The 16,496-nt window shown below is 49.1% G+C and overlaps 3 protein-coding genes across 3 annotated transcripts; all 3 read left to right on the forward strand.

The window, feature by feature from the left end:
- Positions 1–6,430: 6,430 nt before the first annotated feature.
- On the forward strand, positions 6,431–10,350 carry HER10_EVM0010395 (FAD binding domain-containing protein; the record flags this gene model as incomplete). The annotated part of the gene is made up of 3 exons (XM_035479855.1): positions 6,431–7,087; positions 7,138–8,164; positions 8,690–10,350. 3 exons carry the CDS (start codon positions 6,431–6,433, stop codon positions 10,348–10,350), a joined length of 3,345 nt encoding a protein of 1,114 aa, XP_035329978.1.
- A 1,315-nt stretch (positions 10,351–11,665) lies between these two features.
- Positions 11,666–12,500, forward strand: HER10_EVM0001995 (short chain dehydrogenase; the record flags this gene model as incomplete). Its single annotated transcript, XM_035471726.1, has 1 exon — positions 11,666–12,500. Exon 1 carries the CDS (start codon positions 11,706–11,708, stop codon positions 12,498–12,500), a length of 795 nt encoding a protein of 264 aa, XP_035328929.1. The 5' UTR covers positions 11,666–11,705.
- Positions 12,501–13,532: 1,032 nt separating this feature from the next.
- HER10_EVM0006466 (O-methyltransferase) lies at positions 13,533–14,896 on the forward strand (the record flags this gene model as incomplete). The annotated part of the gene is made up of 4 exons (XM_035476049.1): positions 13,533–13,824; positions 13,883–14,009; positions 14,069–14,535; positions 14,595–14,896. 4 exons carry the CDS (start codon positions 13,533–13,535, stop codon positions 14,894–14,896), a joined length of 1,188 nt encoding a protein of 395 aa, XP_035329478.1.
- Positions 14,897–16,496: the final 1,600 nt, after the last annotated feature.

Consider the following 16,496-nt stretch of genomic DNA (forward strand, 5'->3'; position numbering starts at 1 on the left):
CGTGCCCGTCGGATCTCTCTCTCTTCCTCTTTAGTTGTTGCTCCTCGCAAATCTCACCCTTGGAATGGAGACTCGATTCAGTTCCCCAACTTTCCCAACCAGATGAGGGACTCCACAAGCCGATCAGCCGATCAAAGTGCGAACAGGTCAATAAGAAACACCCTGGATAATTAAAAAATAAATGGCAAACATACGTAATTTTCGGCTAACCCAAAATTGCTGCTCATAGTGGGAATGTCTTGGTGTTTGCTTCTGCGCCCTCGTTTCTTTTTCTTCCATGCCGCTCACCGTTGCTTCTCTTCTCCTTCTGCAGCGTTAGACGGTTTTTTTTTTTTTTTTTGAGTGGCCCCGAGCGTGCAGCATGCAGATAGACTTGGACATGTTTGAAATGTCGTGCGTTCTTACCCCATTCCCATTTCTTCCCCAACTCCTTTCAGAGTCGTATTTCTTCGCTTAGACGATAAAGTGACAAGCAAACACTCATCACATCATCATAAATCACAAAGGGGTTGTGCGGACGGATTCCTTGGCCCTTCCTGGAAGGCAAATGCAACATGAACAGCCATCGTCCCGTCTTTCTTCGCAGAGGCGCGACATGTCGGGGACTTCGCCTACCGACTGGCCTTCCTTTCTTGGATTTCTGCCATGTTTTGAGGGGTGGGAAAAAGATGAAGGGACGAACAAGACACACAAGACACCAGTCTTGTTCGTTGCATCGGCTCCCCTGCAGGGCCACCACGCCCAAACGAGGGGAATTGGCGAATCAGGATCGGGCAAGTCGAGCCTGGAGGGTTCGCTCGGACAGCCGCGGCGTCGGACCGTCTGGGGCCAAGGCAGTCCGGGGTCTTCCTAAGAGCCCTCCGTTCAGGATCTACGGCTAGCTTGAGTGGGGATCACTGGATCAGTGACGATTGTCTCCGTGCTTACTCTTCAATCGCATCCGGACCTTGCTTCTTTATTCCCTGCCTACCGGCTTCCCGGACAGGCCTTTTTCTTTCACTGTCGGCCCAAATGGTCCTAGAAGGCTTTTGCTACGTTAATAGACAAGACTCCCTTGGTGAGACATGCTGAGGGGCCGCGGGATGATCGACATTCATTGGTAGATCTGGCCAGACCCGAGAGCTTTGGCCGCCGGAAGAAGCAAGCTGTGCAACGCTGGCACTGAGCTGGCGAACTTGGCCTGGGGATTGTCGATAGTCAAGCGTCGTGTCAAAAGTTGGGCGATGTCACGACTGCTTTTCCACTTATGGCAACTTGGCTCTCACTTTGTCAACTACCATTGCATGAAACAATCACCGGCTCGTAGCAAAGAAAACCCATGACAACTCAATCTGCATCTACTAATTCTGACCTCTGCCACGGAGAAGATGCCAGTTGTAGCTAAGCATGCCGCTTCAATTCAGCCAGCTCGCTTCCGCATGGCCTCTGCGCAAGCCACCGTAGTCGTCCGGCACCGTTGACTTGGGTCCAGCGATAACTTTAGCGATATACCTTACCTAGAGAGCTGGCTCGATTCCAACAATCTGGAATTCCTCCGAGTCAGTTGCAGTTTAACTCGTCTGACAGTGAGTCCATTTTGGGCAAAGATTCAGCCACATCTTCTTTGAGAAATCGAGATTATCGTGCGTCGGAAGGCAGCATAGACCTCCTTTGGCAACGGTCTGGCATCGGGAAGCGCCCCGTGAATTATTTACAAGAGGACGCATGAGTCGAACTGGATTCACCGACACATCGAATGAGTTTACGGTTAGACTTCGATGATCGATTATGTTGGCGTGGCTCAGCCTTGGCCGGTGCCACTTTCTGCCTCTGCGAGCCTGATGTCCTGGCGCCGGCACTCCATATGACAGGCAAAAGCCACCAAAATCATCCCTAAGAAGCGCCTCATAAGCTTCAGAGTCTCGGTGATGAAGTCAAAACATCTCAAATGTGTCAAGCACAGAGGATCACGTTTGTGTGGTGGGGATGGTACATGAAACCGTGCCGACGGGATGCCTTCAACACAGCCGATGAACAGTGAAGCCAGTAATAGCCGATTCAACAACGGTAATTACCGTCTTCACATTCATCGAGTCCTTGGGCTCAGAATCACAGCCGCATCCGGCTGTTGCCAACATCTTGTCTCGTTTCATGATGTCTTGCACAACAACGAATACACATATCAACAGTAAGCCACCACCCAGCTGCCTTTGCCTCACGGACTCCGACTACCACGCGACGTTCGGGTCATCGGGCCCATTCTGACAGCACCACAGGCCAGCCTCACCAGAGACTATGGCATTATAGCCTACTCTCCTTTGCCCAATACGTGGATCCGATGTAGTGGGGCATCGGCCGATGTTGGCCAAAGCGTTATCGACCTTCCGGCCAGAATGAGGTCTGGCTCATGTTCGTGGCGCCGGGGCTGAGAGTCCGGCGGCTGTGTCAGTTCCGACCCACATAAGCTAGAGACTCTTCCGGCCGAAAGACCTTCAAAAGAATAAGTTCCGGTATACTAAAGCTCCTTGGTCGGCGGAAATCGCATCCGAGGATTGTGGTTCGCGGCCTGATTACCATGGGCGCTAGCTTATTCACATAAGAACCGCATCGGGGATGGATCAGGGCATTATTCGTCCTGCTGCGGCCCAGCAATCTGGCATCGCGACGCCAAGGGCGCTGTTGCCAATCCTGCACTTAGACAAGAGCGGCAGGCAGAAGTTCTATTTCTTCCTATTGCCAATACTCGTAGGAGAGTCCATACGCGTTCTTTGGAAGAACCCTCGATGGTAATCCCATTAGGTTCCCTGTTTCATAATCCCGACCCGGAGACGGTACGGGCACCGGAACTAAGAGCCTGCCTCGCCCAAACAAAGGCGGCGGTGAGCGAGGTCATATTGGTCCACTGAGCGTTGAATTCTGGATCAGAAGCCAATGGAGTCAAAGGCTCGAAACCAACGCCGAATCAGTGGTACTCTCAACGGCTTGTCTAATGTTTGATTACACGTTCGGGTTCCGTTTCCGTCAACATTCGCCACGATTTCTAAGAAGAATTGCTCCAGTGAGGTTCTGGCACAACAAGATTCCAGAGCTATCCATGTCGAGGTTCTTGTTCCTCAGTCCCACTTCGACTCGGCTCGAAGCGCGCCGGGTTGACGCGATCTAGTTCTTCAGGGTGCATCTCTAGTATCCGGCGCTAGCATCTACAGGACCTCACATCAGCTAACCTCCCACGTAGCCTCAAGGAGGTACTATTGGGCGACTTTACGACTAAACAATATAGTTACTGCTAACTCAGTCATACTTCATTGTCCCAGCAACCAAAGTGGCAGACTTTACAGGAACAGAGACCTCCTCATAATTTCAACTTCTAAGGCAACACTCAACGCCCATGCAACTTAAGTACCTAGAATGCACCTTTCGGTGGAAAGATTGCACACCGTAGACTTACCTTCAAAAAGCCAACTCGTTTAAGCTTGAGCTCGCTCACTCTATGTGATATCCAGACATGCCAAAAAACAACGATACCCCTGCTTTATTCTGATTGGTGTCCTCCTTTCCGAAATAGTACTGCTAAGAATAGTGTACAATTCAAGCTCATACAAATCGGCTTCAAGACGCCTAGCATGTTGCTGTAGCCCATGCGCAGATTCATGAGGACCCAAGTCACGAAGCTCATAAGGTGCGAAGGTTCGAGGAATTGTTGAAGGCGTAATCTCACGCTTGCCTTAAGAGCTGAAATTTCGTACCCAGACTCAAGTTCCAATGCGTTTCTTGGGATCATCACCGTCGTGGCTATGTTACTCGGCTGATGCCACTTAAGGAAGGGGCAGAGATAACTTGATGAGACCTTGAGACTACGGGAGCGGTGTTTGAAGCTAGCATGGGCAAATAATGAGATTCAGTCTCCCTATCACAGGTGCAATGCAGAGATTCCTCAGGGTATCCCTATACTCTAACCTGAAACGCACAGATGCAACTGGAAGTAAGAAGGAGTGCCTTCTGGAAAGAAAAGTGGCGGACTCGGGACACCAACGAGAGGGAAGAAATGCCGAAGGTACTTCAAAAAGCATGTCCCTAGACTAATTACATGATGCCGTATTCCGCCGGATCGCCTATGTAATTGTAGATCAGGACGATCCCGGAGTACTCTTTCTGGCGGAATGCTGCAGTGATAGGTTATGAGTAGCAAAGATCGCTCGAAGTCGGCACACATAGTCACAGTCACTACTTCCCAGATGGAAAGTGTACATGCTGAGGAAGTGGCTTCCAGAATTAATTTCACGGAAGTTTGCATTTACCAGAAACCGGTTACATGATGCATCCGTCTCTCGGTTGTGGCTACACGCATACGGGAGAGTAATATTGGGCCAAGCTACAGCAACATCGGCTCGATTCCTGCCATGAACTCGTGATCGTGCTTCGTCTCCAAATATCACAGGCTTTCAGCACGTCTTACGACTCTTCATTTCAGGGCTGAACTGCTGCTGAAAAAAGTCCCCCATCGATCTCGCACACGTCTATGCACTATTAAGAATTGCTACATCCGTGGTCTGGCCATAAAGAGGGTACCTTCGCGGCTCAGTTTGACTTTTCGAATTCAGCCACCTTATCCACCTTGAAGCATGCGTCGAACGTGTCACATATCACGGCTCTGAGTGGCCAGCCTTGGCTTCCATCGTCTTGATCTAGGTTACAGAGTGCCTTGGTAAGGAATTCGATTCGCTGGTTCTGTCTCCGCCACTACCTGAAGCTGCCACATAAGGCGGCGAGGCTATCTGGCATGTAACGCGTCTCTCATCACATAAAAGCCTCTGACTCGGGTGATATAATTCGTAAACGTCAGCCGAATGCAATCTCATCTCTTTCACCATTCGCATCCCCGAAAGATAGTATCTGAACACTCCAATAAGACCGACTTTATTCCTCATTTGCTACCAAAAAAAACACAATGGCCGTCGCCCCACCTCAAACGAACACATTCTCCGTCTTTCTGCAGGGATACCTTTCACGCCCTGATCACTTCTTCGAAGTAGTCTCACACGGCAGCAATCCGCAACCACCCAACCTGATCCGAAAACGATTCGTCTTCAAACAGGCCTCTTTTAGCGGATTCACGACCGATCTCGATCCGAGTCTGAACCCCATGCATGGGCAAATCGGTCTCTATGTCTCAGGCTTGACGGACCTAGAGGTCCAAAAACTAGACGACTTTACACGGAATGTAGTCATGTCGACATGTATGAAAATGCAAGGCAAGGTGTCACTCATGTGCAACCATGGCACGGTCTGTACGAGGGAGGTTACGCTTTGGTTAGGGATCCCGAGGAATCAAGTGACACAAACCTCGAACGATATTCCGAATCAACAATTTACTGGTAACGGAAGTGAACCTGGGGCCGGAAATGCCAGCAACATAGCGAATCAAGCAGCTCAACCCTGGGATGTACTCCAAAATCAGATCGATAACGGGAATGAATCCTCATCATTCTTTGGTAACGGTCCAAATAGTACCGTTGGAAACAAGAGCCAAAACAAGAGCCAAGATCTCAACGGCGCTGCTCGGGCTGCTTGATTTTCCCGCATCTCACGAGTGCAGCGTCAGTTTCTTGGGTCGAAATGATCTCTGCTAGAATAAAAGCTGAGCGAACATACGCGGCCATACGCGAAAATACACGGACTTGTCAATTTACTCCAAGTCGGACATACCTACGAAAGCCACAACACACGCCAAATGTACGCCACAGCTTTTGAGTTATCAGTTTCGCAAGAGGAAATAGGGCTTAGTACCAACTGTCGCAATGGATTTCGAGATTTTAACGACTACAAAGCAAAAAGATCCAGATCAGACGACCAGTACGCAGCAGATGCAGTAATATCTTTCTCAAATTTGGACAGTCTATCGGTGTTAGGATAGATTCAGAAAACTGAGAAGAGATTAAGTCTTTCGCAATTCGTGTGATTCCCCCCTCTAATTCTAGTTATGTAAAGCACAAGAGAACTGTACAATATAATGATTCTTAGGCAATTTGATGTAAGTTAGCCTGGATGCCCGCGACTTGCGAAGTCTACATGTGAACCGCTGCATCAATTGCCGACGTGGAGTCTCCTAGAGGGTTCAGCATGGACGAGTCAAGACTCGGATACGAATTCACGCTGGTGAGTAGCGTAAGAATTCGGTGCGACGCTGACATGCTACGGAAATCCCCTCTGTTTCTAGTGAAGATCGTCATCTTGGCTTAACATAGCAGGGGAACGAAGACGAGGGTTCGCCATTCTCACTGCAACGCTAAAAGAAACCTCCCCGCACTTTTCATTCTCAAAATCTATAAAGAAGTTTGATTAAGGAATTTTCTTCCTAAAACGCGGCGTAGTGTCTGAATCTTCTTCCAAAATTTGGGACTGGCATCTACTACACTTCTATGCATGACAGCTCCATCAACGCGATTCAGCCATGGCTCCTCGACTGTCAGCGATACTTTTGTACGCACTGGTGGCTTCAGCGGACATCGCACCGGCTCGTTGCAAAGTATATCCAGGTGACATCTCCTGGCCCTCTGACGAAGCCTGGGCGGCTCTCAATGAACGGGTAGACAACCGCCTCCTCAAACCACGACCGCAGGCAGCAGCATGCTACAGTGGCGCCGAGTACGATGAGGCCGCCTGTGCCAGCATGACGGCCACGTGGACGAATTCCTACACCCACCTTGATGACCCTATCGAGATGTTCTCGCCCGTTTATCAGGGTCTCACGTGTTTGCCACCCAACATTTACGACTCTGGCAACTGTACCATGGGTGGATTCCCGTGGTACGTGATTAATGCCACTTCTGCCAAGCACGTACAAGAAGGCGTTAAGTTTGCGAAAGAGACGGGTGTGAGACTGGTAGTCAAGAACACAGGACATGACTTCTCAGGCAAATCGGGTGGTGGAGAGTCATTGAGTATATGGACACATCACCTGAAAAGCATTGAATACATCGAGAATATTACCGACGATACCGAGGGATACTCTGGTCCTGCTTTCAAATGTGGCACCGGTGTTCAAGCTTTTGAGATATACAAGGTGGCGTCTGAATACGGTAGAGTTGTTGTTGGTGGCGAAGGACAGGTGCGTTGACCAAGATACTACTGAACGATGTTAGAACTAACTTTTCCTAGACTGTTGGGGTGATGGGAGGATACATACAGGGTGGAGGCCATTCTCCACTGAGTTCAATATATGGTACTGGGGCAGATCAAGCCCTGGCCTTCGAGGTTGTGACAGCGGACGGAGACCTTGTGACTGCAGACCACAGCCAAAATTCTGATCTATTTTGGGCGCTTCGAGGTGGTGGCGGCTCGACCTTTGGTGTAGCAATCTCGGTCACAGTCAAGGCCTTTCCAGACGTTCCCACAACTGCCTCGGCGTTCAAATTCTCTACGGCGGGCGGTCTATCCAACGAGACTTTTTGGAGTGGTGTACGCAGCTACTTCGACTCTTTTATTCACAACGCCGACAATGGCACGTACTCGTACTTCCTCTTGTTGCATAACAACCCAAGCCCTGGAAATTTTCTCTTCCAGATGACGCCCTTCTTCGCACCCAACAAGACAGCAAAGGAAGTGACTAGCTTGCTAGACCCATGGTTTACCAAGCTCCACGATCTCGGGATTAGGTTCGACCCTAATATCACGGAATACCAAAGCTTCTATCCTGCCTGGAGAGACTTTTTCCCGCTCGAGGTGATCGAGAAGGTAAACGTTCAAAGCGGTTCGCGTCTCTTTCCCCGCAAGAATTTCGAAAGCGAAGAGCTGAAGCAGGCCACTTTTGAAGCTATCCGCACATCCCTCGAGACTAACCACGTCTTTGTTGGGTTCAACATCAAGGCCATCAGTCCCGATGACCCAGACAACGCTGTCAACCCAGCCTGGCGCGACAATATCTTGTTCGCTCTCCAGTCAGTCAGGTGGTCCATAAATGCCACCGCGGAGGAAATTTTAGAAGCCCGCAAAGGTTTCACTTTCGGAGATATGCAGCGGTGGAGAGATGTCTCTCCAGGTGCTGGCTCATACCTTGCTGAGTCGGACAGGATGGAGCCGAATTTCCAACAGTCGTTCTATGGCGACAGCAAATACCCTCGTCTGCTGGAGCTGAAACGTAAATGGGACCCTGAGGATGTCTTCTATGCTGCGACTGCTGTCGGTAGTGAGTTTTGGGAAGTTTTCACCGAAGATAAGCTCCCTCACGAGAATGGAAGACTGTGTCGGGTGGTTTGATAATTCAGGAAAGAAAGCAAGCAGCATATGCTCGAATGTCTATTGATATTCATGTCTGACTTCTTCAGACACGACATAGCACCCTTCAATGCATCACTGTGGCAAGTACTGTGGCAAGTAAGGAGTGAGATGATGGATCCATAGGAGATAGGTACATCACTGAAAGGTGTTTTGAGTCTGTTCAATCCTATCGGAGCTACCCTTGGATCCATATCCATCTGATGTATCTCCAGTCAAAACTCCCGGTCAGGATGAAGCCATACATGTAGACTGAAGGTTTGAAGTCTACCAGCCAGTAGGGTAAGGTACATTTGAGCGCCGTCTAACGGCCAAACTCTCTTGCATTCCAAGAAAGAGGTCCAGGTTTCTGACCCTATAAGAAGCGGTTTCCCATCCTTTATCAGTCGCACATCAATGCTCATCCCATCCTCCATTCACATTTCCATGCCCTGAGATATCCGTTTGAGCCACGCAAGTCTGCCTGCAAGCAACAGACTTGAAGCACATTTCTGCCCTTGTTTTTGGAAACCCCTGGACGACAGTCTCGCCATGGATATCAATGCAACTATAGCTTCTATTCCGAAGATGGACATCATGCCACCTACTATTGAGGAACTGGCAAGCCTATGGAACTACACTGGCCCCGAATGGAATTGGACAGATTCAGACTGGGATCACATATACGGTGAGCCCATTGGAATATGGGAATCCTTGGTCGATCACTTTCTCGACCATATCCGATCACAGAGATATCAGATTCAGACAGATATACTCTTTTACCCAGCTCTGACCTATATTCTCAACTTGGCCTCCCTCGCTATCGCCTTCAACTCCACTGGCCGATACCGCACAGCCTTCGTCGGTGCGTCCCTCGCCTTGGCAGTCGCTATCATTCAACAAATTTCCATCCTACCAATCTTATACGCTGTCAAGATCACCCTTGTTCAGGTACTCGTCATTCAAAACATGGGTGCAGCTGTCATGATGCTGTGGGAAGATATCGCCGTTACTCAAGAGCAAAAGAAACTTCCTTGGGGACAACGCATCCTCGCCACCTACAAACTCATGTGGAACGCACGCTTTGTCAACACCAGTCGTCCGGCTCCTGTCCTCCACTTGATCAAGGCAGACGAAGAGCGCAAGAGGCAGCTCGCAGAGGCATCCATCACAGCTACGATCGAAGAGGCATCCGCCGAGAAAGCCACCATCAACAACAAAAACTTGGATGAGAGCTCGGCTGAGGCAAACAACAACAAAAGTTTGCTCGAACGGATCAATGATTCCCGGGACTTTGTACTTCGAGTCAGCCATAACGCTTGGAACAAAACCAGCCAGCCCTTTGCTCGCTTCTGGAACTCTCTCAGCCCAAGAATCCGCTGGATCATGACTACCATAGCCAAGATCGCTCTCATCTTTGTCTTGGAACGTGTCAAGGACTACGTTTGGGACACTTACGCCTGGTATTCCCATGAAGACATTGCCCCCTACAAACGTTCCTACTTCCGCCGTCTCCTTCGGAATGAGACCGACCTACGGGAGGTGGTTATCCGCTGCTACTTCGCCTTCGAGGGCGTTTGGGGCGCGTTCTACTGGTACACCTTCATTCACTCGACCGTCGCCCTCTTCTTCGTAGCGCTTCACATTGATGAACCTGAAGAGTGGCCTCCGGTCTTCGGCGATATCCGCGAAGGCTGGAATCTCCGGCGCTTCTGGAGCAAATACTTCGATCGACTCATCTACCGCACCACCAACGGCTTGGGGGAGATGATCTTGACTGCCCTTGGCGTAGGTCAGCGACCTTTCCGGGGAAAGACTCGCTGGGTCCTGAACGGACTCATCTTCTTCCTCAGTGGTATCTTCCATGCTGGCACTGAGTATATCTGCGGAATCAAGTGTCACGTTGGTGTGGAGGTCTGGTGGTGGATGTTGAACTACATCGCGATGATCATGGAAACGGCCTTCCTCTATTGTCTTCAGACTTACTTCCCTCGGTTCTATCATAAGATGAGTGGAAGAGTTGGGAAGTCGATCGGATACTTGTGGCTGTTTGCGTTCCATTTCTACGCCAGTCCCAAGAATCAGTTCATTGCATTGAACTGCCTGCCGCCGTTCTAGGTCCAGGGTACTGGTTAGTATGTGGCTCTATGGAAAATGATGGGAATGCTTAACGATTAGACGATTAATGAGAGACGAATGTTTCGAGGGCATAACATTGGGGTAGGGTTGGATAACAACATCCAGTATGATAGATCCAATAAGGAAACTCCATACAATCACAACATAATCTTACACGCGCTTGTGGAACTCCTCGTTCAACTATGTTATGTGCCGTCGCGTAGACGTATGTGTTCAGCTAGTTACTCAAAGCCAGCCATCCCCTTTACTTCATCTTCGAGCGACCTGCTGGCAAGATCCCGGACAGTGTTTCCTACTTCTCTGCGGCGGTTCCCCTCAAGTCTCTCCGGGCGTTCAAGGTGGAAATGTTCCCGATTTCTCATACACCGTCTTGTCTAGGCCTGTGCCTCGCGACAAGGATGGATTATAGGTACTAGACTTCAAACGAGGTACTCGAAGAGCGGTTCCAACAGCCTACTTCTGTGTTTGGATGGTGAATCTCGGTACACAGGTTGAAGTCAACATCCGGAGAAATAACTGATCAAAGAGATCCCGAAATCTCACGCACTAATGCAATTGAGCCAACCCCCGCATCTGGAGCCAGCAACGGAGTTAGCTTGACAGGTGCCACTGCGCTTGACAACGTTACCTGAACTACCTAGCCTAGCGCCAAGTCACGATCTCCTGGAGCTTCTCATTTACATCTTAGGAAGCGGTTATTTCTGCGCTTGGAGAATTATGTTGCATTTTGAAAATTAGACTAAATATACAGATGTCTGTTTGACGGGTTGGAGACTTCAAATTTTTCTCATGATACAATTACCCTTCTCATTCGCTGCTGCAATGGGGTTTCCCAGGAACCTATTCGTGCATGCTGTTCTCAGCCTCCGCCGTGCGTTGTGTCGGGGTCGCTACTGGCAGCAAAATCTCACTTGTGCATGCAAGCCAACCTCGCCAGTCGAGGGCTTGAGTAATCGGAACTGCTACTCTTCATCATGCTCCGAACCGATGTCCATCACGTGCGATATTTTTCACCTTAAAAGTTGGAGTATCGGGTGTTGCAGGCGTCCTAGTTCACTCCAAGTGTCTTATGAACGCCGGTAGCTGCATGTGAAATCTCCCGCCTCGAAGCACTAACCCCAGAATTGACTTGCAAGGGTCGGTTAGTCACACACACTTGACTTAGAGTCACACTTCAAGAATATGCCATGTACATCCACTGGAACTCACAGTAAAGGCTGACCTTCTATCGTACTTACTGTCACATAAAGTCGATAACTTCTGCATCTTACATGTTCCATTTTGATTTTGATTTCTTTTGTCACTGAACGGGTAAGATTAGAATACTCTGGACAATGGCGAGAAATCTTAGCACTCTACCAACCTACCTCACCCGCCTCTTCAGTCTGGCGGGCAGAACAGCAGTTGTCACTGGTGGCAGCTCAGGAATCGGAAAAGAAATTGCCCTCGCCTTAGGTCAAGCCGGCGCAAAAATTATACTCATTGCACGGAGGCCACAACCTCTGGCAGCGACAGTCGATCAGCTCACACAGCTTGGTGTCCCCGCGACGTCCATCACGGCAGACCTCGCCAACCTAGCAGACCTCAACCACGCCAGCGCTCGCATCAAGTCCGCGCACGGCATACCAGACATCCTCGTCAACGCAGCAGGTGTCAACAACCGCCCGCCATTGTCACGAATCACACAAGGAGACTGGGACTACACCATCGCCGCGAACCTAACTGCCCCATTTGCCTTGGGCCAGGCGTTCGGCCCGGGAATGGCAAAGCGCGGAAGCGGACGTATTATCAATCTTGCCAGCCAGCAGTCATTCCGCGCATTTGGTAACAGCGGTGCCTATGGTGTAGCAAAAGGTGGTTTGGTGTCGCTTACGCGCTCTCAAGCCGAGGCCTGGTCGCCGAGCGGGGTTCTGTGCAACGCCATTGCGCCGGGACTCGTGGACACTCCGATGACGGAAGAGGTCTTTTCGGATACGGAGGAGGCGGAGACACATGCGGCGCGGACAATGACTGGACGTAATGGCAAGGCCGAGGACTTTGCCGGAGTTGCCATATGGTTGGCGAGTGATGCGAGTGCTACTGTCACAGGGCAAACCATCTGCGTCGATGGGGGGTACTCGGCCCATTGATCTAATCTGATCTTTCACGCATTCAACGCTCTACTTCGAGCATCTGCTGCAGTATTACATCGCATATACTGTTTCAGCTTGTACAATTATGAGCAGAGGTTTATGTTGACGTCTCATTGAGGAGACCATTCCTGGCAAATCCGCGGGGTCCATGAGAAACAACATTGGGTTATGCTTCGTCTGATTCAATATTCGAGCTTGGCATACGCAATCACCTATTTAAGCTCCCATCAACCTCCAATGCAGTGGTGAGTGGAATATTGGGTGATCATTGTATTCGTTTTTTTCATAGTACCTTATGGGTGGATGCCTTCGCAGGGATTGAGAACAGAGATTGAATAAAGCCAATTCTGCTACTTCATCATGCATGTTCACATCCTCGAAGTAGAAAATAATATGCCGGGGTCACTAACATGACCTATCAGGAGCGTGCTTCACCATTACCATGGGTCATACCTACTGTGCATAGTGTTTTCAAGTCCTCTACATGACGATTTCTGCCGGTTGATCATTCATCACGACTCTAAGTATGGTGTATTCGTAATAGAAGTAAAGCGTGTGATTTAAGATTGCGGTGTATGAGGAAGTTCGAAGAGACATTTCTGTAAGTTGCTAAGTACGGAAATTATGAACTTCTACACTATCGAGACCACATATCGAGAGAAGAACGTACGCTCCCATCATCGCTGTGATGCTGCTCTCGATATCGAACACCCATGGGCCCGGCAATGAGATCCTGACTTGGTTCGGAAATATGCATTTCAGTATGGACACCCACTTCGTGTTATACTGAGTTCATCTGTTGCGCCCATCGGTTTCGGAGTGGCCGGGGGTTTCCTCTCGTAAACGCGAGAAGCACGAAGACGCGGGAGCCGCACACCATCACTTTGTTGATTTATAAGAGGTAGAGAACTCTATATCAACTCACTTGGGCTGTATAAAGCCAGTGCACACTCGGCAGTATGAGCCATAGGATCTGCTGTCTAGAATTGCGACCCCGTTGCTCACTCTTGATATATCAACATTTCAGAGATGTCTTCCACCACTGAGCTGCTTTCTGACCTTATAGGAAAGCTGTCTGCTCTCATTGAATCCCCATTGAAGCAATCTGAGATGAATGAAAAGATTACACAAATTGCGGAACGGGTCATCGCTGCTGCCCGGCCTGATATGCCCGACTGGACTACAAGGGTCAATGGCTTCGGCGAGTTCGTTGCCATGAAGCTTTTCATTGACTGGAACGCGTTTGAAGCAATTCCTCCAAGTGGGACTATCTCGTATGAAGAACTTTCCAAGAAGCTCAACGCTGACAAGTCTTTGGTTCGTAAGTGAAAACCAAGGGCTCCGTTTTGCGCGGCATACCGATGCTAATGACATTGAAGAACGGATTGCATGGCATCTGATTGCGCGTGGAGTACTGATACAAGTAGGTGAAGAGGAGTTGGCACATACCGAGATCTCCAAACGCTATCTTCCAGGCTTGCCGGATACAGTCGTGTTTAGTTTCTGGTAAGAACTCACGTAGACCTTATCTGAGTCATGTTCTTTCAGTGCTAAAAGGGGTCTAGGTATGAGGAAACTATTGTGCCTTCCGTGAAAATGCCGGAATACTTCGCGAAGTACGGCCGCCGAGAGCCACATTCTGAGATCCGAACACCACTGGCCTTTGGATTTGGCCAGCCAGAGATGACGCCGTACGAAGTTTACTACCAAGAACCAAAGAGAAGGGACCAATTCCAAAAAGCCATGCAAATGGCACAATATGCGGCCCCTTTCACCGGCTCGTACAACTTCAGTTGGATCAAGGAGAAAATCCGAAACATGGACGAGCAACGGGCAGTACTTGTGGACGTTGGCGCCGGAAATGGCCACGTCACCAAGGCCATATTGCAGGAAAACTCATTCATCCCAACGGAACGCGTCGTTCTCGAGGATAGAGAGGACGTGCTTAATCATGTAGCCGCAATGAATGATCCGTGGCTGAAAGGTGCCAAGTTACAAATCCACGATTTTCATACAAGGCAGCCTATCAAGCGTCAGTACTTCATTATCCTGTCCAAACTCACAGAAACCTTGACTCATGGCTTCTCACAGACGCTCTGGTTTATTGGATACGTCGATGCCTACATAATTATGGCGATGAGACTTGTGTCAACATGCTAATACACCTCGCTGAGGCCATGGCATCCGATAGCAGGCTTCTCATTGCCGACAACGTCATACCTAATCCGCCTCCGATTTCGGAATGCATGCTGGACTTTACGATGTTGAATATTGCTGGCAAGGAGAGAACGGCCACTGCTTTTAATGACGTCATCACCCGTGCGGGACTGAGAATGGTAAAGGTGCATGGTATGGATAAGAAATTACAAGTTGTCGAGTGTGTCAAGGCTTGAAAATGTGTTTGGGCCTTCAGCCATGGCTTGAGGCTAGGACTGGTGATGCATTTCAACAATATATTTAGTCGTTCAACTAGCTTTTGGAATGCACTCAACGGAGCACACATAATTGTTTCCGAGATATGTAGATATCCAAACGAAGGACCTTCAAATTATATGGGTTGTCCACTGCAGTTTATCTTGAAATATAGTAATTACTGGTATATGTCGAAGTTCCTGATAGCTCTCGAGTCAACTTACCTAGATTCGCTGCAATATCTCCGTAGCATACGTCGGTCTAAGTTGTAAAGATATTAGAGTGCCTGTGTAGTTTTGTGTAAGAATTGCTGACTCATGATTGTAGCCGTAAGCCAGTCACCTGCAGTATGCTCCTTTGATGTAGGATATCCTGGTTCAATGACAATCAGGTTCGTCTCGTCTAGTTATATCTTTGTCACTGTTAGTACTAGTAAATACTCCCGACAAACTTAGCTACTAAGTACCGAGAAATTGTCAATGTCCAAACCAACTCGAAAACCGCTCTGCTTCTCAACAAGTTTCAACTTCGACGTCACCCACTGCTTCGGTACTTGGGATAGAGGAGAGTCGATTTTCGTCCAAAGACTGGCTTGAGTTCAAATCTCAGGGAGACCCCAAGAGCACCCTAAGGATCTCGGGTCCCATACTGAGAAGTTTATGGATGCGCGAAGGCAAAATGATCAGGATCTGCAAGTCTGGCCAGGAAGCACAGCTTCAACGACGGGCTTCTCCGATTCCGATACGTAATCTTTACCAAAGACTCTTCTCAAACAATCAACTCGATATTGTTCTATTCTGACTTGAGAGCTTTAAGCGAAGCAATACCTGTATCTTCTCTTACGCGACCTCATCCTGGTTTGACGTGCTAGCCAACAGCTTCCAAATGGGTCCGCTGGGAGACAGTTAATATGCGGACCTAACCTTAACTCCCCCCACAATCATGCCCTTCCTGCAGAGTGAATAATTGGTCTCGTTTAGCCATGTACTGTTTCTCAAAACATCTAATCGTCATACTTAAGTCAGAATCTCTTCAAGTTTCCCAAAATACTCATTTAGGGCAATGCGGGGCCTCCTTTAGGTCACATTCAGCGGACATTGTCTTCATTTGGGTGAGCATAATTGCCCCGTCATCATCCCAAGTTCGGAAAGCTTGTGATCACCGGTGGTATTGGGTGGTAGAACCACAGAGTGCTGGGATGTGAGGCAGCTCGTAGGATGAGGGCGCACTGGGTCGTTCGATCAGTCAGAGGAGCATGTCACTAAAATTTGTTTGCAGAGCGACCTACTCTACCAGGATATTTAGAGACAATTTTACAATTGCGGCCGCGTAGTTTCGTTACACACGTGCGGCTGATGGTTACTAGATTCTTGGTAAACTTCAAATGCGGGTTTCTCGGAACTTGTGTGGAGTCCGTTCACCTGTGTATCGCGATTGCAAACAGTAATGGCGGTAAATCATGGCTCAGATTAAGTTAAATCTACTAAGCTTATATTACTGCGAAAGTGATGAAAACATTCAGACTCAATCTCAAAAGCTTCAGCTGTGAGGTTAATGGGGTGTTGACTTGTTTGTTAGCCT

The sequence above is a fragment of the Colletotrichum scovillei genome (genome assembly GCF_011075155.1).
Source record: "Colletotrichum scovillei strain TJNH1 chromosome Unknown Contig00009, whole genome shotgun sequence".
Lineage (NCBI taxonomy): Eukaryota > Fungi > Ascomycota > Sordariomycetes > Glomerellales > Glomerellaceae > Colletotrichum > Colletotrichum scovillei.